The sequence below is a fragment of the Acartia tonsa genome, chromosome 11 (genome assembly GCF_053477335.1).
Source record: "Acartia tonsa isolate MP-2025a chromosome 11, ASM5347733v1, whole genome shotgun sequence".
In the NCBI taxonomy this organism is placed as follows: Eukaryota; Metazoa; Arthropoda; class Copepoda; order Calanoida; family Acartiidae; genus Acartia; species Acartia tonsa.
The window spans coordinates 21,607,572-21,630,437 of record NC_137270.1 but is presented as its reverse complement, the minus strand read 5'-3'; the positions used below and the strand labels follow the sequence as shown (position 1 = coordinate 21,630,437).

The window sequence follows — 22,866 nt, the reverse complement described above, 5'->3', positions numbered from 1 at the left end:
AATACAATAGATATATCATCAAAGGTGCTTTCCCTCAAAGTAACAGAACCCCCTCTCCCCTAGTGTAGAAATAAATTGTAAAAAATGTGAGATTCAGTTATTCCTTATGCCACCTTACCTAACCTAATTTAATCTAAAATATAAGAGAACTCCTCCTATCACCCCCCCCCCCCTTATTTTTATTTCATTTCAAAATAATCAGAAGTGGAATAGGATTGTAATAAAAAATCCCAATAATTACCTCAACGATCTGAGTTTCTTCTTGCTGTTGAAGGCCGTCACCCTCCGAATATGAAGCAATCATATCATCATCATACTCGCTACTATCCATAGCTTGGCGCATTTTTGATTCAACATTTCCCGCATTTTCCATGTCGTCAATAAATCCTTTGGGTTGACTTGTGTCATTTTGCGAGGCTTGTAGGAATGAGGATAGTTTGGCACGTATTTGATCTAGTTTTGACAATGCTTTGGACTCAACAAGACTTATTTCTTTGTCGTTATAATTGTTGCTCATTTGTGGGGTTTCTGTTTCATAATTTTCATTGGGCCAATAATCATGTGTTGTAAACTGTGACGACGACCTTTCAAGGTTTATGATATCGGCATTATTCGCCTCTGGCGGGCTATTTTCTTCAAGAAAACTAACTATAAAATCTTTTAATTGCTCAGAATTATTTACTTTGACAACATTTGTTAAATTATTGTTATTATTACTATTTTGATACCTGTCATTAGATACGCCTGTGTCTACATCCACTGAAAAAATATTATTTTTGATATTTTCTATTTAATCATTATAAATGACAATAAAGGAAGTCTATCAAAAAATTAAAGTAATATGTGCTTTAAAAATTATTCATGGTGATAATAGCAGTAGATTTTAAAAACTAAAGATTTTTCTCTAAAGGAGTCATGGTTTACTTTTAGGGCTTAGAAATATTTGATTATGGTGGATTTGAAAGGACTTGAAGGTAAAAATGTCTTGTACTGAATAATTCATCTTAACAAATTATATTCAACCAGTGCAGCGGCTCCCTCCTAGGGGCCCCTAGGTGCAATTGGGGAGGGGAAGGTCGACCCCTCTCAATATTAAATTTAATTTTAGACATTTCTTCTAGGGGTGATTTCTCTTGGAAGGGCTGTGGCACCCTTCTCAAAAATATTTAATATTGTAAAGGAGAACAATATAGTTTCAGCGATTAGCGAGATCCTTTGGTACACACAGACAAACATCTTATTACTTTTATTCAAGGATACTTTAGCATCCTAATTAAGTTTTACCTGGAATGGACGAGACAGTTGCCAGGATGGCTGCCAGAACAATCACACCACGCATTCTGAACACAGAGCAATGGGTTAACTTTCAAACATTATAGGGAGTATATTATGTTGGCGGATTTTTTAATGTCCTTTCTTTTCTGAGCAAATGTTGAGTTGCAAATATATGCAAATATTATTTTAATAAAAATTTATCTTTTTTTTAAATTTAAGTTTCCGGTTTCAAGATTTCCCAAATTCTATTTTTATATTTGTTTTAATCAATTTCTTTTGAAATTTTAATTCTGAGTTTTCATCAAATCATTTCTTTATCTGAAATTTTAATTAGAGAATCGAAATAATAATATGATTATAATAATTCTATTCATGATTAATTTCAAGATAAAAAATTGGAAGTAAAAATACATTTCCTTCAAGTAATAATTAATAAAAAATTAAATCAATAAAAAAAAATTTTACGATAACTGCAAAGTATTTTTTAATGTTTTTGTTTCGTATGGTCCCGGAAAATACTAGTCATAATAGGTTGTATATTTTTAGGAGCTTCATACATGCATTTGGGGATGGGTAAAGTTTTTTTTGCTGACCTTCTCTGCCCTCCCCTGGAGGCTAGGGGCGAAGCAACTAGTTAACAATATACCAATTAAACTAATTAGATGATAATCCACCTTTACCCACCCCCTCATATAAAAAATAAAAGTTCTTCTTAAACATATGATATTTTGCTATGGTCAGTTTTCTAAAAATAAAAGCAATTCTTATAAGCAATGCTTTTCTGTAGTCAGGGTCTGTACTGTTGCTTTATTTGCTTTAATATACCCAATGCTTTTGTTTACCCAATTAATTACTAAATTTTCATAACTTCCAAAAATATTCTGATTAATTTGGTTAAAGTTTGTTTACAATAAAACCGTAATTTTTTTCGCCATTATACACAATACGACTTGGAATCTAAATGGGATAACGATGGCCGATAAATTGATGTACATTCCCAATGATGATACACAAAATTAGCACTTAAGTAGATTCAAATTAGTGGTTGAAACGCTTGGACACTCTACCTATTGAACCAACTAATCAAAATGCACCAATGTCCCCAAAGTTGTTAAGCCAACGAATAAGACATCGTTCATATAAAACTTTGGTGATTGGTGAAATACACAGCCCATTGTCTTCCCCTTTCAGTCTGTCAAACGACCTTTATTAAAACCTTAACTTTATATTTGATGAACCAAGTAATTAATTCCTTGAAATTGAATAATTGTTTCATTGTCTTATAAAATTAAAACACCACCTTGCAAATATGTTTCATTTCTTCAATGTTATTAAGTATGTTAATTCATAATTATAAGTTCTATGTTTTAACAAAATAAACTACTTTGCAGTATGGCTTTAAAAACCGCTGGATTAGAATCAGTTCTAAGCCACACTGAAAAATCATGTATGTATAGTATTTTAACTGGTTTAAATCTTATAATTATACATTTTTATATCTGCGGAAAGCTGTTTATAATATGATGCGAGAAATAACTATTCCAGTATTGCTTCGAAACCGATTAATACTTTGACTGAACTTGTATTCATATATTTAAGTAAATGTATAGCTTTAAAAATTGCTATATTTTTTTATAATTTGATTTTATATGAGTTTCTCAATTACAAACTTAGTCTAATCTAAATAATGTATGAAGTTTAATCTGTTATGCCATATTAGTCAAACATTTATATGTAAACCTAAATATAAAATAAAAAGTTATAATGATCATTGTTTGTAGAAAAAAATTAAATCACTTTTAGAATTGAGGTGTTCTTTTCGAAAAAAAATGTTTTATATGTCTTTGCAGGGTTTTATGCTATTTTCAGCTAGTTCATATCAAATATCTACTGGCTTTTCCTTGTTTAATTTTTTACAAATATTTTTCCCCTCCATACTTTAAAGCATGGGATAGATAATTTTATAAATTTTTTTACGAATTTAAAATAAAAATCATAAAATTATGACCAGGCCAAAATTTTTCACGAATTTAAAATAAAAGTCATAAAATTAATACCAGTTTTATGAGACCGGGCCATCGGCAACAAAACTGGTTTTAATCTTAAAATTTTTCTTTTTAATTAAATCTGCGGAAAGCTGTCTAACTATACGATAAATAACTATTAAGACTCCTTATACCCTAGATGTGTGTAAATGATGTAATATTTATTGTACTCTGTCATATGTCATATATCAAGCATGTAAAAGCCTTCTAATAGACATAATATATCTAGATGGCCCATCTGGCCCCTAAATTCGTCAATTTTAAAAAGAAATTCCATAGTAGATAAACATCTATGTTTATTTTTTGCATTCAATTTATATATAGAAGTGAAGATTTTTTTCGAGAATATGATTTCTAGAAACCTATCATTATCCTAAGGAATTCAACAATTAATAGCTAACTAATTATAGGATTTGTCACCCTTCACATTATTCTAGGAAATACATTTTCACTCGGTACAATTTACCCAAGAAAAGCTTTATTTTAAGAAATGCGACTATTGACTCATTATGCGAACAAAATGAAAAAATTTTGCACTTTCCTGGCAAAGTCTGTACACAATAACAACCAATGACAAATCTGGAATATATCTCTCTGTTCTCCTATTGGCTGATTTGAAGAGTATGTCTCTTGATTATCTCTATTAGCCTGCTCTATACTATAATTAGGATGGGAAAGAAAGAAAATTTTCACCCACAACAACAAAATGTACCGTGTCCTTATGTAATAGTCATTTAACGATTGTTCAATTGTATTGTTTGTTGGCGACAAAAGATCTCTTCAATAGCTAGATCAATAATTTCATAGGTCCTATGGCTTGTCTTCAAAGAAAGGTCGTATGATTAAAGTGTAGGTTGATTTATTTGATTTCAGGTAATCCTTACAAAGCTTAAATATTTTTATTTGGCAGATAATTTATATAGTAAATCTTATATATCATGTATGCAGTAGTTAAAATTAAATAGAAATTTAAAATTTTTGTCTGATTCATCAAACATGGACGAGTGATTTTTGTGTACAGATCTAACTAAGAATGGTTGTAGAATGTACGTGGATATTATTACAGGGAAAAATAGGCCTACCGACTTTCTAGTTAAGATTATAGAGTTGGTACGCTTTCTAAATCTTTATTTATTTTAAACAATCACCTTGTCAAGTTTGACATCGAAAGGACAATTCTAACATGAGTAAATTAACGTAAAAAGATATTCATTACGGACGTATGGGTGGACCGACCTTAATAATTGAAAAGCTTCGCTTTAAAAGATGAGAATAAAAGTTAATTGTTATGAAAACCAAAATGATTTTAATAATTTCACTGTGGAGTGTTATTTTGACACATGTCACGTGGTATCATCAAGCAATTATGGTCAGAGGTGGTGCTTCAAAATATACAAAATTCGTTTATTGTCACAAAGCTATTCTGTGACACGCTAATGCAAATGTTGTACAATGTTATAAGCAAATCATCTATATAATAAAGCCTTAAATATGTGAGTATGTCCTTAAACATTATCCTGTAAATCAACAAATTTACTTCCGATTTGTTTAGACTTTCATACATTTTTATTTTGATTATTCTATTCTGACACTATTTACAATGTTTGTTTGTCCTACCGTTTCAAATATTCAACTTTATGAATGTTGTCATTATTTTTTCATTATTACTAACAAATGGCTTTAAAAACAATGTGAATAATCTACCCGAAGAATAAAAACGAAAAAAAAGAAATTAATAATAATTAGTTTAATAAAATGTTTACGTCATAGATTTCAATCATCTTATTTGTCTTTTATGTACTAATTCACAAATAAAACAAGGATGATAACATCCATAAGTAGCGAAGCACAAAAATCATGCAATGGATTAACGGATGAAGTAAATTAGTGAGCAGATGTTCAGTTTTTATATCAAAAGAAAGAAAGACAGAGAATATACAAAAACTCAAAGAAAATGACAAAAGGTTTCAATGTTAAAACTATGGTTTATGGCATGACTGACAGGCATGACTGACAAAACAACGTATAGACTAGATGGGCATATTTCAAAGGAATCTCACTGAAAATTTTAGCTGTCTATCTTCAATATGGCAACTAATTCACCCCATAGCGTTACGGACTAACTGACGAAATGACGGAAAGACAAAGTGAATTATAGAGTAGCTTAGCTATTAAAAGATATTTAAAGTCAAAAAGAACAAAATCAGATTTTTATTTTGTAGGACTCTTGTATGCCATTATGTCTCATCATCATTAGGGTATTAAATTGAATTCAGTTTACAATATTTTGACTTTTTTTGTAATATTTATGTGGCTTTAACTTTAGATACTGAAAAACAAAAACAATTACTTCCAATAGAAACTATAATTACCATGGAAAAGTTTTTTGTTAAGTAAGATCAAAGTAAAAAATAAGAAACTTTTTAAAAAGCCTATAAAAAATACTGGTTTACTATTGGTAATTAAATTTTTACTGTGATTTAGTCATTGGCCTATCATTTGTCATTTGTATTGTATGACGTCATTTTTATAGGCACTATAAACAGCTTTAAAAAGAAAGAAAAAACTGCAATACATATTTAACAACTTTCTCAATTATAGTTTATCCTTATAATAAGTTACCAGGATAACTATCTGTTTGTTTGTTTGCATGTTTGTTGCGAAGGATCTCTCTAACCACTAAACCGATCGGGTTTTCTTTATCATGGTAGCTTCTTATAGGTCCCGGGAAGGTTTATAATTATTTTGGGTGAAGGTACCACCACCCTCCCAAGAGAAATCGCCCCTAGAAATAAATCAACCCCCACCCAATTTTTTAAATCTAAATTTTTAAAAATGGGTTTTGAGAATCAACAAAATCTTCTCAAGTGCCCCTAGAGGCCTCTAGGGGGCGAAGCCGATAGTAAGTTAAGAAGAGTACGGACGTGACTAAACTATTATACAGCATATGCAAATTAAAACATTTAGAACTCGTTAATTAAATTCAATAATCAACATCCAATTACCACCAATTTCAGTTTTGAAGAAATTATTGTATAAGGAAAGATAATAAAAGAAATTCATCTTAATAGAATAGTTATTTCTCGCATCGTATTATAAACGGCTTTCCGCGGGTATAGAATGTACAATTAAAAGATTTAAAAAATTGGTTTTAATCTTTTGGTTGTACATTTTTATATTCGTAGAAAGCTTGATATAATACGATGCTAGACATAGTTTTTTCGTATGGATGAGAACCGGTTCCTATCCACCGGATTCGAATGAATACGAGAATAGTTATTTCTCGTATCGTATTATAAACAGCTTTCCGCGGATATAGAAATGTACAATTATAAAATTAAAACTAGTTTTTTTAGCCCCGTAAATAAATTTGTTGCAAAACTGCTTAAATATAGGATACTGTTTAGGATATGCTTACATTTTTAGGACTTGATTATAGAGAAACATGGATTATAAAATTGTACATTGTTGTAAAAGAAATCAGCTTAAAAAAACAGATGAATAGGATAATTATATTACATACAAAATTGTTGTTATAAAGGTTAATAAGCAACATGTTTTAACTGGATGTACGGATTTTCTGTTAATGATTATAGATATGCTACGCTACCTAAATAGAACCTAACAGTTATAGGAATCATCATGAAAAGTTTTAAATCGATAGAAAAATTCTAACATGTCTAAGTTAACGAAAAGGATGTAAGGTCGGACGGATCAACTCTAATTATACATAGAAAGACTTTGCTTTTTAAAATGTATGCTAAACAAACTGTACAAAAAAATAAACTTAATACTAAATTATGTCCTTTATCTTATTTTCCTCTCTGGATGGTTACAATAACATAATCAATCACCAAAATATAATAAACTTTCTCAAAATAATTCATTAAGAGCCTAGCTACTCAAGTATTTATTACAAAACATTAAAACAATGGTATATAGGATGACGTTAATCCCTTTTTGGGGGGATGGATGCTATAAAAACCACAATAGGTGTTTTTCAGATATTTTTTTTGGTGTTTAAAGTATTTTTTTATGAGGGAAGTAACATTTTGGGGGAGTATTGCCATTTTTAAACCTCTAAAATAAAATAAGTTTGAATTTCCTCTAAACAACACCTACCCCTCCAAAACAATCATATAAATTTTAATCTCGTAATAAATATTTTGATAATTTATTGATAATTTAATTGATAATTTAATTAATTTGTTTTCTCCTTAAATTGGAAAGCTTAGACGTCCTTAGGGGGTAAGATCTGCTTCAAAATTATTTTATGATGCTTCACCTTTTTCTTTATTCTTATCTCTCATATGAAATCTTTCTTCCTTGTTTAAAAAAAAATGTCCTTCAAATTTAAAAATTTTGCTAAAATTATTTTATTTCAAATGCTATAATAATAGGATGCCAAGATTTGTGGTGGATAAAAATATTTTATTTTAAATAATTTATTTAGATAAATTATTTGAATGGATTTATAATACTTTTTATTAGTTAATTTTAATAAAATATATATATTCTATTCAATTTAATTTTAAGATTTTTCTTTATTTTTATCTGATGATTCCTGGAACAATCAGACATATTGCTAAAATAAAAGTACGTATATCAAACATATACAAGAAAATAACACCAATATTATGTATCTAATATTTTATATACTTTATAAAATTATTAGCGTGTTTTTTGATCCAAAATTCCAAAGAATATTTTGCTCTTAAATCTTTAAAGTATTACTATTAAAATCCTTGGTACTATGTTTGTTAGTCCCTTAATCTGATTTGTTAAGCTTCGCTTTTATTGATGTCTATGATACAATGTACAATGATGTCTGTCCGTCTGTCTCTCTGTCTGTCCGTCTGGCTGTCCCTTAAGATCTTGGTAACCACTGAACCGATTGGATTCTACTCTTCAGAAAATATACCTACTGGTCCTCTGGTGGTTTTTCTTGGGGGTAGGAACACCCCCAACCCCCCCCCCAAAAAAAAAAAAAACCTCAATTTTTTCGAAAACTTCGAAAATAGTAGGTGCATCTCCAATTTTTTTTTTTAAATTTTCAATTTTTCTTTTTAATTTACCTCATGGAGCAAAGCCCCTAGAGGCTTGGGGTGAAGCCACTATTAGTTATTAAATGTTTAAGGAACATATAACTCTTTTAAATAAATAGGAATGGTAATTTTTCCTGGTAAAAACTTTCAAAAATTAATACATCTCTACGATGATATACCAAAAAATACCATCAATTATAAGGAATCACGAAAAAGTAATGGAAAACTGTCGTTTTCTTATGGCTTTGAGGTTATAACCTTTCACTTTCCAATTCATTTTATTTTCAGAATTTGGATATGTATTATATAAAATTAATGATGGAAGGAAAAGAACAATAGTACTTAACTCAATCTAAAACTTTTTCTCTCCCATAAACTTAAGAGCTTTAAAAATTATCAAAAATGTTATTCTTTCTATTCTAAGCAACAGGATGTCTCTCTGTCTGCGGTTACCGAAGGATCTCTCTAACCTCTGAACAGATATGATTATCCTTTACAGTATAGCTTCTCATAGGCCCTGGGAAGGTTTACAATTATTTTGGATGAGGGTACCACCACTTTCAAATGAGAAATCGCCCCTAGAAAATAAATAACTACCCCTCCAATTTTTTCATTTCACTTTTTAAAACTAAAATTTCTCTATAGGCGTAGCCGCTATAGTTTAATATATTATAATATGTAATATGAACTTTATTCCCTGTCCTAAATTCTTGCTACCGTTTCCAGTTGATTGCTCTGGATTTCTGCTAATTTCTTACACAAAATATATTGTTAACATTGATAAAGGGTTACTCTCACTTTATAATTAGTCAACTAGCAGCTACACCGCCTACAGGCCTCTAGAGGCACTTCAGAGAAGGAGTAGGGGTTAACTTTCCACTTTAAATTTAGTTTTATAAAGAATAAGTAAAATAATAGGTGGTAGTGTATTTTTCCTAGGGGCAATTTCACTTGGGAGGGTTGAGGTACCCTCCAGCAAAATAGTTTCCATGGACCTATAAGAAACTTCAGTGTAAAGGTTTCTGTAAAGGTAATCAGAAAAAATAGGATAATAACAATTAAATTAATCAACATCTAAAAAATCCCTCATATTTTAACTAAATACCAAATTCATTAGTGAAGAATTATAGGGCAAATTAACTTATTTATTCTAGATGTCTGTCTATCTGTTTTATTGTAATAAATAGTTGAAATAAATTATTTTAGATTAAAACTTTGAAACAATTTCTAGAACTAAAAAAACAAAATCCTCTGACCCTAAAATTTTAAAATTAAGAGTCATGGAGATTGCTTTTATTTTAAACTTTCGTTTCCACTTTGGAATTTAGACCATAAAAGCAAAAGTTTAAAGAAAATCATTTTTTTCTGTGGTCATGATAATTATTCTTGTCATTGCTTCTGTATTGATATTATGTAGGGCTCGGCAGCCGCGCGTAAGTTAGTGAAATCATATTTTTAAACTTTAGCTGGATGTCTGAACCTGTTCCTAAATCCATCTTTTCGGGATTTCTTTTTTTGCACACAAGCGAGTTTAAATTTGAGGCTTATGCGCAGCTGCCGAGCCCTGATATTTTGTTGACAACTTTCAAGAATAAAAACAAAAAGTAGAAAACATGCTTTGAAAGAACTAAAGTCCAAACAAAATACTTCAATAATTTAACTTCATAGAAAAAAAAACTATTTTAAGTAGAAAATGATTAACAAGATTGAAAAATATTCTGCAAATATTAAATTTTTCATCAATTTTATGAAAACGTATTGAAACACGCAAAAAGACTAAGACCAGCAAGAAAGTACATAAAAATGGAGTGGGGACAAAACACCTAATTTAAAAATGCCTAATTTAAAAATGCCTAATTTTATAAATGTCTAATGTGACAAAACACCTAATTTATAAATACCTAATTTAAAAATGTCTAATTTAAAAACACCTAATTTTAAAAATGCCTAATGTGACAAAACACCTAATTTTAAAAATGCCTAATTTTATAAACACCTAACTATAAATACCTAAGTTTAAAAATACCTAATCTTAAAATACCTAATTTAAAAAAACCTAATTTTAAGCATATCTTAAAACTGTTGTTGAATATATCAAACCGGCGGCTACGCCCCCTAGAGTCCTCTAGGGGAGATTGCAGTGTGGAGGGGAATTCAATTAGTCTCGGGGGGGGGGGGGGGGGTTAAGACCCCCTCCAAAATTTCAAAATATAGTTTGAAATGGAAAACTGGATGGACGTACAAACAGACCGACCCTAATTATAGAAAAGCTTTGCTTTTAAAAATAAAATTTTATGATTAGTTTGTGGCACCTCACATGAGAAAAAGTTAATTAGTAAAATCAAAGGTTGAAGGACAAAGAAACTTAATTTTGATTTTTATTGATTTCTTCCCTAACCTAAGTAGGCGTAGCGTCGCTTTCTTGGGGGGGATAGTTGACCATCCCCCATTTTAGTTCTAGTTTTATAGAGAAAGATTGAAGAAATTGAGATTTTTTCAAAGGGCGATTTCTCATTGGAAGGTGTTGGTAACCCCCCCAAAAGCGTTGTTAACCTTCCCATGACCTACGGGAAGCTTCATTGTAAAGATGAACCATATTGGATCCTTCAGCAAGAACAATCAGCCAATTGGATTAATGTTATCAAAGTTTTAAGTATTTTAGGGAAAAAAATAGATATTTTAGAATTAGGCATTGTTAAATTAGGCGTTTAGATAGTTTAGAATTAGGTATTTTTAAATTAGGCGTTTTTAAAATTAGACATTTTTAAAATTAGGTATTTTTAGTTAGGCATTTTTAGTTAGGCGTTTTCAAATTAGGCATTTTTAAATTAGGCATTTATAAATTAGGTGTTTTTAACGTAGGTGTTTTTAACATTAGGTATTTTTAAACTTAGGTGTTTTTAGTTAGGCATTTTTAGTTAGGCATTTTTAAATTAGGTGTTTTGTCCCCACTCCCATAAAAATAAGTCCTCTTATAGTTTCCCTTTGTCAAATGACATAATATAACTTTCATTTTCAGTAATGCTCCCCATATCAACTCGTAAACATAACCACAATTAAAAACAAATATGATAACATCCATAAAACGAAGCTCTGAAATGGAATGACAAACGAACATTGACAATTGTAGATTGTCAAACTGAATAATCAGAATATTAATGCATAAGTCCAATTAAAATTGTAAGTAAATTTGTTGCAAAACGATTTATATTCATGATACTGTTTAAGGACATACTTACATTTTTTGACTTTATTATAGGGATGAATTGCTTTAACATTGTTCCTTGTTGTAAAAGGAATCATTATTAAAAAAATCAGATGAATCGGATAATTTGTTGTCAAATAAGTAAAAAATCTGCGTGTTTTAAATGGACGTACGGGCTTTCTGGTAACGATTATAGAGTTCCTGCGCTTTTAAATTGGTACCTTTCTGTTATAGGAATCATCATGCAAAGTTTGAAATTTATAGGATAATTCTAACCTGTTTTAATTATCGAAAAGAGCTAACCGTTACGGACGTACTGACGTACGGATGGACAGAAAATTATAGAAAAACTTTCAAAAATTAGGGAGAGAGAGAGTGTAGATCAATGTGTAGTGTTAGAAATGGGAGGTGTCTAACTAACTAACTAACATATACGTAACAAGGGGGTAATTAAATGTAGTTTGTATGGGGGGCAGGGAAATACCATGGGGAAAATTTATAAATGGAACTCGAATGGCCTTACAAAGTAGTAAATATCTCAAAACAGCAATTTAAAACAAAAAAATATATATTATAGAATTTTACAAATAGGCTTTAAGCATCTACATCAACAAAAGACACGAAAACACGCTTGCAGTTGTTTAAACTTTTCATTTACTGATGTATTATTAGTTTTACTATATTCTTATCATTTCTTTAGTATTTACATTATTTTCTTCGTTATATTAACAAAAAATATACTATAATACAGCAAGAATATTTAAATACAGCAAGAATGGTTAATTCGTTTAAAATAATATAATAGTTATTTCTCGTATCGTATTATAAACGGCTTTCCGCAGATATAGAATGTACAATTATAAGATTAAAACTAGTTTTTTAGCCCCGAGGTGCCGGAGGCACCGGCTAAAAAAACTGTTTTTAATCTTATGATTGTACATTTCTATATTCGTAGAAAACTGGATATAAAACGATGTTAGACATAGTTTTTTCGTATGGATGAGAACCGGTTCCTATCCACCGGATTCGAATGAATACGAGAAAAATATTTACATGTCTTTGACTTTTATTGTGAGGTATTTTTCATTACTAAATAAGCGGGTATAGTCCTTTTCGTGGCAACGCACCTAAAGGGGCGATTCTTCATATTTCTCACAACACCTTTTTTCCTATTTCTAGCCTAACCTAAAATAACCTATAAAAAGCCATTTAAAAAAGAGGAATTGCCCCTTAAGGGACGTTGCCACGACAGGGACTATTCCCAAAAAAGCTTAAAATCAATAATAAGCGCCTCTGTTTATTATGGACAATTCTATCTCGCTACTTAAAAGAAGCTTTACAAAGTGTCTCAAAAATTCAGCCATGTGACGTCATAAAACTGAGGAATGAGAGGAGAATTGAGAAAGAAAACCTCTAAAAAAGATATGGATAATCTCTTATTTTTATGACGTCGCATGGCTGATTTGTAAAACCTCTACTTAAAAACCTAGAACAAAAGCATATTGCCAAAAATGATTTTACTAAATCTGATTTTATAAAAATCTCGTAATAACACATTAACACTGAAAGAATGTTGAAAGTGAAACTGCGAGAGAGAGAGAGAGAGAGAGAGAGAGAGAGAGAGAGAGAGAGAGAGAGAGAAAGAGAGAGAGAGAGAGAGAGAGAGAGAGAGAGAGAGAGAGAGAGAGAGATGAAAGTTTAATATATGATGTTCACTATTTGGCTCTGCACTATCAACTGTTCTTTAAATTTCACTTGGTCAGTCAGCCAGTCACAGACTAATCAGCGCGCAGATTTATTTGTTTAGCCATAAACTAAATATTTTATAGATTTATAAATAAACATTTTCTGAACAAAAGTTGTGCTTCTACCTTCAACATTTAGAAAATTACAGTCGTTTAAAATTTTTGAGGAAAATAAGACCTAAAAAGCATAGTTGATAAATAGAAGGGTAAAGGAAGTAAAAGAATTATCAGCCATTAAGATAACTTCTTACTTTCAGGTTTATCTTTTAATTACTTTCATCTATGATTGTATTCAATCTAGTTTTTAGTAGCGAAGCTACTCCATAACTCAATTTGTCTGTCCGGCCGTTAGTCAGTCAATCCGTCAGTAAGTCCGTAACGCTATGGAAAAAATTAGATTTTCTCAGCTTTTATTCAAGATAGACGGTTGAGTTGAATTTTTTTATTTTCCTGTACCAATGAGGATCCAGTATGTAACTTACTTTGTCCATCGGTCAGTCAGTCATGCTACACAATATAATTATTAAACAAATAAAAAAAATACGTGAGAAAGGTTTTGTGATTCTTAATTTTAACAAATGCTCTTAAATCTCCTTGTCCGTATTCCACATATGGTGTTTAGCTATTTATTGATGTTGTCATCCTTGTTTTTAGTCAGTATTGTAAAACAAGCCCCTTTCTAAATATTGGTTTCGGTCTCATAAACATGCAAAACAAATTCAAAAGGTAATAATTAAGCCGGCAGTGTGTCAATGATTTAGCTAAAAATAAATAAATTAAATACAGTAACAATTCTATAAACCTTATTACTTATTAATTATATATCATAAAAAGTTTAAGAAATACAAAAATATTATACATATCTATAATACAAAGTAGAACGATGTCGGTCTGTCTGTCTGTCTGTTTTTCTGTCTGAAGCCTAAGATCTCAGTAACAACTGAACCGATTGGGCTCTACTCGTCAGGAAATATACATACTGGTCCTGTGATGATTTTAAGCTATTTTCTTGGGGGATGGGACACCCCCAACCAAAACAACCAACAAAAGAAAAACAACCCAATCACGGAAAAAGAATTTCTTTACAAAATTAAAATTCAAAAAGGGTCGACTCCCCCCATCCTACCCCCCCCCCCCTCCTACAAAAAAAAATTCCTCAAATTTTTTTTTTACTTTTTTCTTTTTAAGAGTAACATTTTGAAAAAAAGTAATTTTAAAAGGGGAGGGGGGATTTCCATAAGCCCTTTGGGCGAAACCTAAAGCCGCTAGTGTTTGAAAAAAGGTATTAAATTTGGTTTTGGAACTAAAGATATTTTTCATATATATCATATTTCATATATGTTTTTTCTCCTTCATTAAATGAACAAAATTCATGCGTGCATTTAAATTAAATGTAGATCTAAAACATAGAACAAGAAGAATAGAAAATTATTCAAACTTCTTAATGTCTAAAAAGAAATAGCTGATAGAAATCAATATCATATTAAGGAGCATAGGCGTCCAAGGGGGGGGGTAATGGGGCGATTACCCCCCCCCCCAAACGATTTTGGGGGTGCCGTAGGCACTCCCAAAAATTTTTTCATTTTACCCCCCCCCCCCCCCCATTCAAAATTTACCCCTACCCTGGGGGTGCCGTAGGTAAATACCCCCCCCAAAATAAAAAATCTCTAATAAAAAAAATTTTTGCGCGCTTCGCGCGCATTTTTAATACTAAACTAAATTTACCCCTGCCAACAGATTTCAGGGGGGGTAATTACCCCCCCCAAGCAATTTTTACCCCCGGGGTAAAAATTTTGGGGGGGGGGGAAATTTGCCCCCCCCCCAAACACGAATTACCCCCCCCTAAAAAATTTTTACCCCCCCCCAAAAAAAATAAAAAGCTTGGACGCCCCTGTTAAGGAGCCTTTCAGATTTAACTCTTTTCTGGAGGCCTCCAGCTCCAATTATTCACTATTCCAGGGGGCCGGGTGGAAGGATAAAAATCCCCAACTAGTATCTCCGAAACTATAAGAGATATCAAGACTCACTCAAAGAAAAGTTGTTCATTTAAAAAGTTTTGTAAGATTGAAATTAATTTTACCGCTTGGCACCGTTAATTAACAGGAAGAAAAGGCGATAACGGTAGAAACCCCCCAAAAATAGGTGCAAAATAATTTGATGTTTTTCAAGAAATAAGGCCTAAAATATACTACACTAGACAAAACTTTCGTTGTTAGTCCTATTATTCTTTGGCCTTATTTTAGTGAAAGCTGATTAAAAAGGCAAATAAGAGAAAGCCAATCAATTTTTGATTTTTTTTATCTCTGGGCTAAAAAATGCATGGATGAAAGATTAGTCTCGGGGGAAAGGACAAAGTTTCTCAAAATTTTAAAATTGAAAAGAATTATTGTTTTTTTTTAGCGATGCTACTCTATAATTCGAAATTTCCGTCTGTCTGTTAGACACCAAATGGGGGAAATGTGATTTTCTCGGCTCCTATTCAAGATAGACGGTTGAAATTATTATGAATTAAACAAGTTTACATTCTACATATTTCCATCAAGTTTCGTTGAGATTTGCTTATTGGTTGGCGTGATAGATTAATTCCTAGATTTTTTTTTCTTGATTTACTTGACTACTATTCAAGATGGACGGCTGTAATTTTCAGGGATTAGATAAGTTTACAGTTTACAAATTTTCACATAGTTTTATTAAAATTTGTCCATTAATTGTGCTGCTTAATCGATTTCTAAATTTTTAAGTTTTTGTGATTTTAAAGGTTTCGTGATTATCAAGTTTATTTTTTTTATGAAACTGCTCTATAGTTCTTTTTTTCCGATATCCACTAATATTTATAGATGTTGTCATCCTTGTTTTTATTAGAATCTAGTGGCTTCGTCACAAGAGGTTGATAGTTTAGCGCTTCGCTATGGTTCTTAGCGCTTAGTTTTTACTTATGAGGTGATATTTTAACATTTCATCCACAAAATGTGGATTTACCAACGTACCCTCTCCTTTAAAAAAGTTCCTCCTTCATATTGAATTTTCCCAAATCACACCCCCCCCCCAAAAAAAAAAAAAAAAAAATTCTTTACAGATCCCCATTCTTCATTCTTTTCACGTTTAAATATAATTTTGAAAGTAGTTAGTGAACTGAATATCTTTGTATACATTTCAGATAGATATTCATTTTTTTTTTCAATATGTTTTAGAAAACGAGCAACATCCGAAATAAAGTTGAGAATATCAGTAATTTCCTCTTCTTAACGATACGGAAAATTGATGTACATTGTACAGCATCTAATTAAACTTTAAAGACAATTTTCCACGAATATTAAAAAGACATAAAAATAATACCAGTTTTGTTAATCCGGGCCTTTGGTCCCTCGGGACTAACAAAACTGTTTTAAATCTTATTTTCTTATTTTAATATTAGCGTTAGTTGTCTATATTACGATGCCATTATACATCTAAAACAATACGCCTGATACGGAATAGAAAATTAAATGAATTTAGATTTAGATTCTTCAGAACTGAGAGAAAAGATAGTTTACAATTTCCTGCCATATTCAGTTCAGCTAAAATATCCGCCCATGAAACTGAAAGACTTATTATTAAGTTGAAGGGGAGCATTGCTTTAGTCCCTATTTGTTGAAAGAACATAAAGAAAAATGTATTGTTAAAAAGGTTTGGTGATTTTAATTGTCTATGCAAAAATAGAATTAGACAATTCATAGATGCGGACAACCAGCGTTTAATAGATTAAATTAAGGATAAATCTAGACACCCTATCTTTGGACGCTCTACCTGATAAACCGGTGATTTGATTTTTAAAAATAACATAAACTGCCATTTACAGTAGTTTTGCAAAAGTTTTGAGGAAAGTTGCTAAGGAAAAAATAAATCTAAATCATAACTATCAAAAAGGGGGCCTTTCTTTCGAAGGCATAGTTAATTTGAAGGAAATTTATAAAATTTTAATATTCATTGGAATTAATTTTCAAACATTTTCTTTTTCTCTTGAGGATATAACACAGCAAAAATGTAAAAAATCAAGGATTCAAACAGCTATTAATAGATCTTTTAGGAACCTATTTTAATTTATTTCGCACTAACGCCTGTGCCCCGAGCCAATAGGGGATTCTCCCCACTAGGTAATGGAAAAATCCCTCCTATATAAAATCGTTCTTAATTCTAAGAAGATATTATCAAAAATGAATATCTGATCAAATTCAAACTCTGGCAAAATTAAACCCAGGAAAAGAATTATCGAATATTCGCTACTAGTGTATATGCCCCTAGAGGCCTCTAGTGGCACTTTAAATGTTTGGTTTCTTCTAAAAATAATACTTTACCTATCTATGTTGCGTTCAAGTCTCTGCGTAAAAAAAATTTAGATTTTTTTATTTCTCTTGGGAGAGTGGTGGTACCCCCCCCCCCCCAAAAAAAAATAGTCATAAACCTTCCCGGGACCTATGAGAAGCTACCCTGTTAAGGAGAACCTGATCGATGCAGCGGTTAGCGAGATCCTTCGGTACAAACACACAGACAAACAGACAGACATCCTGTTACTTTAGTATAAGGATTATTAGGTTTTCTATATTCTTAACAATTACAATTAGATTATATTACAATGAGTATCAGAATCCTCATAATAAAGTGACAGGATGTCTGTTTGTGTGTACCAAAGGATCTCGCTAACCGCAGACCAATGTGGTTCTTCTTTACAGGGTAGCTTCTCATAGGTTCTGGTAAAGTTTATAACTATTTTGGGGGAGTGTACCACTACCCTCCCACTCCTAGAAAAAAAATTACCCCCTCCAAAATTTTTTTCTAAATTTTTCTTTTAAAATCTAAAATAAAAAAATTGGGTTGTCCTACTTAACCTCGCCCCCCTCCCAGTGCCCCTAGAGGCCTTTAGGGGTGTAGCCGCTAGTATAATATAAAGTCAGATATTATTTACTAATTATATTTGCGATAACTTTTATTTAATGAAATCTTCCAATTTTTAACATGTACAAAACGGCCTGCTTAATTGCTTCAAGATCCATGTCAGATCTATATAGGAAATAAATGTCTATAAACAAGCTCAAGTTTTCCAAGGAATATTTGTTTAAAACTCATAGTGCTCCAATAATCCATAATAAACTCTCATTGCCCAGAACGATAAGACCCATTATTTTACTTTATTAAAATAAATTCCTTTTTTTAATTTCATGTTGCTATTTACCTTATATCAATGTATTTAATTTCTAATTATAAAAAAGAAAATTTAGATTTATAATATAATAAATTTAAGAAAACTCTATTTTAAAAGAATTCGATTGTGGCGACACTTTGTGTGTTCAAATATTAAACTAAAATTGTAATCATCATCATTAACCCTTTGGTGATGGTAATGTAAAGAAAAAAATATAATTTAAAAAATCTTTTTAAAATCATTTAGATTATTAAATATTTACTTTCTTTTAGATAGTAATGCCGGGTGAGGAAAATAGATTTATTGAGAAATAGATATGCATATAGAAAACTAGCCAATAGGGAGATAATTATATCGAGCCAACTCTAGTCTAACATATTTCTAATAATAACTTATCTTATAAGTAAAGATTTCGTGATTTTTCTTACTAAACAAATAAGTAATGCCTTAATATTGAAATCAGAAGAAGTTTCTAGTTAAGGTGTCACTAAAAAAATCATTTATCCTATTAAGAAATTTTCAGGCGAGATTAGTTTATATCACAACCATGCCTTTTAAAAAAAAATGTTATAATTTGTTTAAAGTACCTAAAAGATAAAGGAAAAATTATTTAAGAAATTGTAATGAATGACATAAAGTAGATTAAAAAATAACAAATTGTCGTTAATATGTGAGCCATGGCAAGTTATCTTATTCTTTATTGTCGAGATTACATTAATCAAAGACTAGGTAGATGTCTTATTATTTAGCAATGACCTTTTTGGATTGTAGAGGTTGCGTGGTTATCATTCTTAAGTTTTTTTTATAGATAAATAATCTTTAGAAATGTAAATAAAAGAAGTCTGTGTCATAATAAACCAAAAATTGTAAAAGTCTAAAGGCATTTAGAGATCGTGAGGGATAAGACAAAGGGCGATAAATTGATAAACGTATCCAATTTAGATTAAAAGTATTGGTTGAAAAGATTGAACAATAATTGTTTGGAACTAATCAATAAAAAATTTAGAATTAAATAAAAGTAGCCAAAGTTCTCAGACAACGTTTAAGATAAGGTTTTTTAAAAACTTTTTTGGGCACCAGACTGGTGATATTTACAGTCCAATGTCCCCTTCCTCAATGCAGGAAAATATAAACTTTTTAAAAAACAAGGATGACAACATCCATAAGTAGCGAAGCTCAAAAAATATAAATGGATATCGTGAAATACAGTGTGTTTTTTTTATGAGAACTTTTTTGAAAGCAATTTTACCCCACTTATAGTTATCAGAATTTAATGATTAATGTTAGGTCAATTAATAGAACAACAAAAAAATATTTCAGTTTTTATTTAAAAAGTACAGTAAAATCTAAATTTCAAAACTTAGGTGTCAACATATAAAAATGGTTTTAGCGCATTTTTCTTAAAAAATGGATTTTCTGTAGTCGACTTTGGGGGGCCAGTACTCCCTCCCTGGTTGAGATATGACCTTCAAACTTTGATATGTTATAGTACATGTCCCTAATAGTATCTGTATACATTTTTAGCTCTATATCTCAACTTTGAAGTGTTTAGCAGCCATTCTTGCAAAAGGTTGATTATTTGAGCATAAGAAAAATGCGCTAAAACCATTTTTAGATGTTGACACCTAAGTTTTAAATTTTAGATTTTACTGTACATTTTAAATAAAAACTGAAATATTTTTTTGTTGTTCTATTAATTGCCTTAAAAAACGAAGAAAATAAGCCATTAAACATTAAATTATGATAACTATAAGTGGGGTAAAATTGCTTTCAAAAAAGTTCTCATAAAAAAACACACTGTACAATAAACATTAAACTTGATAAAATAGGGAAATAACGAAACCTTTAAAATCACGCAACCAATGAAATCACGAATAATTTAAAATCTAGGAATCGATCTAGCACCGCAATTAATGGAAAATTCTTAATGAAAATTGATGGAAATATGTAAAATATGGGTATATTCCTTCCTTGATAATTTCAGTCATCAATCCGGAATAGGAATCGAGAAAATCTTAAAACCCGAAAATCTAGCACCCCAATTAATAAACAAATCTTTAAAAACTTGGTGAACATATGTAGAATGTAAAATCAATTAATTCCTGAAAATTTCAGCCCTCTGTCTTGAAAAGAAATTGAGAAAATCACGAAAACTTAAAAATCTAGAAATCGATCTAGCACCCCAAATAACAGACAGATGGACAAAACAATGTACAGATTAGATGGGCATATCTCTCCTAAAAATTTCATCTGTCTATCTTGTAAAGGAGCTGAGAAAATTACGTTTCCCCAATTCATTAATTACGGACGGACATTCGGAACTATAGAGTAGCTTCACTACTAAAAATGTCAAATAAGAATAAAATATTTTAAAATCTTAAATGTTCCCTTGTACTCTTATTAAAGGAAAGTAATTTTTAGATTTTTCGTATTTGAAAGTAAAAACGTATTATTTGATAATAAACGTGAAGATCAATTTAAATCATAATCATATATTGTACTTTTTTTTATATATTCTCAAGTTTTAGCTCATATCTTTTTACTTGCAGTTAATTCATAACAAGAAAATGAATACTGGCTGACAGACACATCTAGAAGAAAGGCTTTGCTTTGATAAATCTGTACAGCAAAACTGACTTGTGGCTGACCGCATTGTTTTAAATTTGGCGACAAATACTAAACATATCAACTATTGGAATTAAGAGACAAGTAAATTGATTTATAATTGTATTTTAAATACTTAATTTTGATTTTTCTCTTAATAAGATTTCACAGGCGACTATGTCTCTAGCAGAAGTAGACAAACGCAGGAGTGTTAAAATATTAATTTAAATAAGTATTTCTATACAGATTAGGTTAGATTAAACTGTTTTTAACCTATTTTTGAATGGGGGGTCAAAAATATACTAGTAGACCTATAGAATCAGACTGCAGAGCCCAAATTTGAATTAAGTCCCCAATAAACTTTTTTTGGGGGATTTAAAAATTAATTTTTAGTGTTGCTGTAATCATTTTGACCGAAGCAAAAGCTCTTTTTTTACTTCGGGTAATATTGTGGCTTACAGAACATTTTTATATAATTCACTTTATATTGATACAATAAAAAAAACATTACTCTGTTCATTGGAAATAATTTTTTTTCCAAAACAATTAATTTCATTGAAAAATCTAACATTTACAATAAAACAAATAATTCTGAAATCTAACCAATAAGAAGTCTTGTTTTATATAATTCTTTACAATTCAAAAAAAGAGTGTTTTCACAAAGTGACGTATTTCCAATGTAGTTAAATATTTTTTATTTAATTAAAATGAAAAGAATGAAAACCATACACATTAAAGATACATACTTTTTAAAATTATTTTAAAAGATAAGTTTGAATAATCTTATTTTATAACACATTTGTATATGTGACAAAAATAAATTTGTTGTATTGCATAAACATTTGTTGTCATTTAACCCTTTACAGCCATTTTTTATGTTTTTAAAATAAGTGAGAGAACACAAACATGTTAATGTTAATTCGTTGATATATTATAAAGAATTAACTTTTTAGTGAATTTTTATAGTAAAATCATAAGGCCTAATTTTACTCTATACCAGAATACAATATTTATGAAGCAAAACACTCTAAAAGCTACGAATTTTACCCAAATAAAAAAAAGACCTTTTGCTTCGGTCAAAATGATCACGGCAACAGTAAAAATTGATATTTAAATCCCCCCAAAAAAGTTTATTGGGGACTTAATTCAAATCTAGGCTCTGCAGTCTCATTCTACTGGTGTCATAGTATATTTTTTATATACGTTTTAAAAATAGGTTAAAAACAGTTTAAGATATGAATGTTCAAATAAGCCCCCCGCAGGGGTTAGGCATTAAAAAACCTAAAAGAAGGTCTAAAATAGGTTAGGTTAGGTTAAGTGTCCACTCCTGCGTTTTGCACTCCTGCGTTTGTAATAGGACCATCTAGGGGCTTGATATTTATATTCTAAGGAGTGCAGAAAAAAAATTTAAAATTAAATCCAAAAGTAAAATAGCCTAAAACATTCCCAGGGTCTAGATCAATCAATTCAGTAGTTAACAAATCTTAATCTACAGTCTGCTTTGTCCCTAGACTATAGGAAAAGGTGGGAAAAATAGTCTAAAACTATCTAAAGACATTTATAAAGATTCTACTCAATATTATAGGACATTTTTTTATAATTTAATTTATAATTATATTTTTTTTTCGAATGTTCCTATTTCATTATCCTATGACAAAAGGACAAAACAACAATATTTGTGGGTTCCTATATCTGATAATTGTTATTTACACTTGGCCAGCTAGGACAAGAAAACAATTAGCAAAATTGGTTAATTTGTTGCACTTTT

The 22,866-nt window shown here is 30.3% G+C and overlaps 1 protein-coding gene across 1 annotated transcript in view; it reads right to left on the bottom strand.

Moving 5' to 3' along the window:
• LOC145331185 (uncharacterized) overlaps positions 1 to 1,589 on the bottom strand; it is a 71,873-nt gene extending 70,284 nt beyond the window's left edge. The window contains exons 1-2 of the mRNA XM_080175807.1: positions 1,285 to 1,589; positions 242 to 759 (exon numbers count right to left, since the gene is read on the bottom strand). Of these exons, the coding sequence (XP_080031933.1) occupies positions 242 to 759; positions 1,285 to 1,339 (573 nt within the window). The 5' untranslated portion in view covers positions 1,340 to 1,589. The remainder of the gene's footprint in view (positions 1 to 241; positions 760 to 1,284) is intronic.
• Positions 1,590 to 22,866: the final 21,277 nt, after the last annotated feature.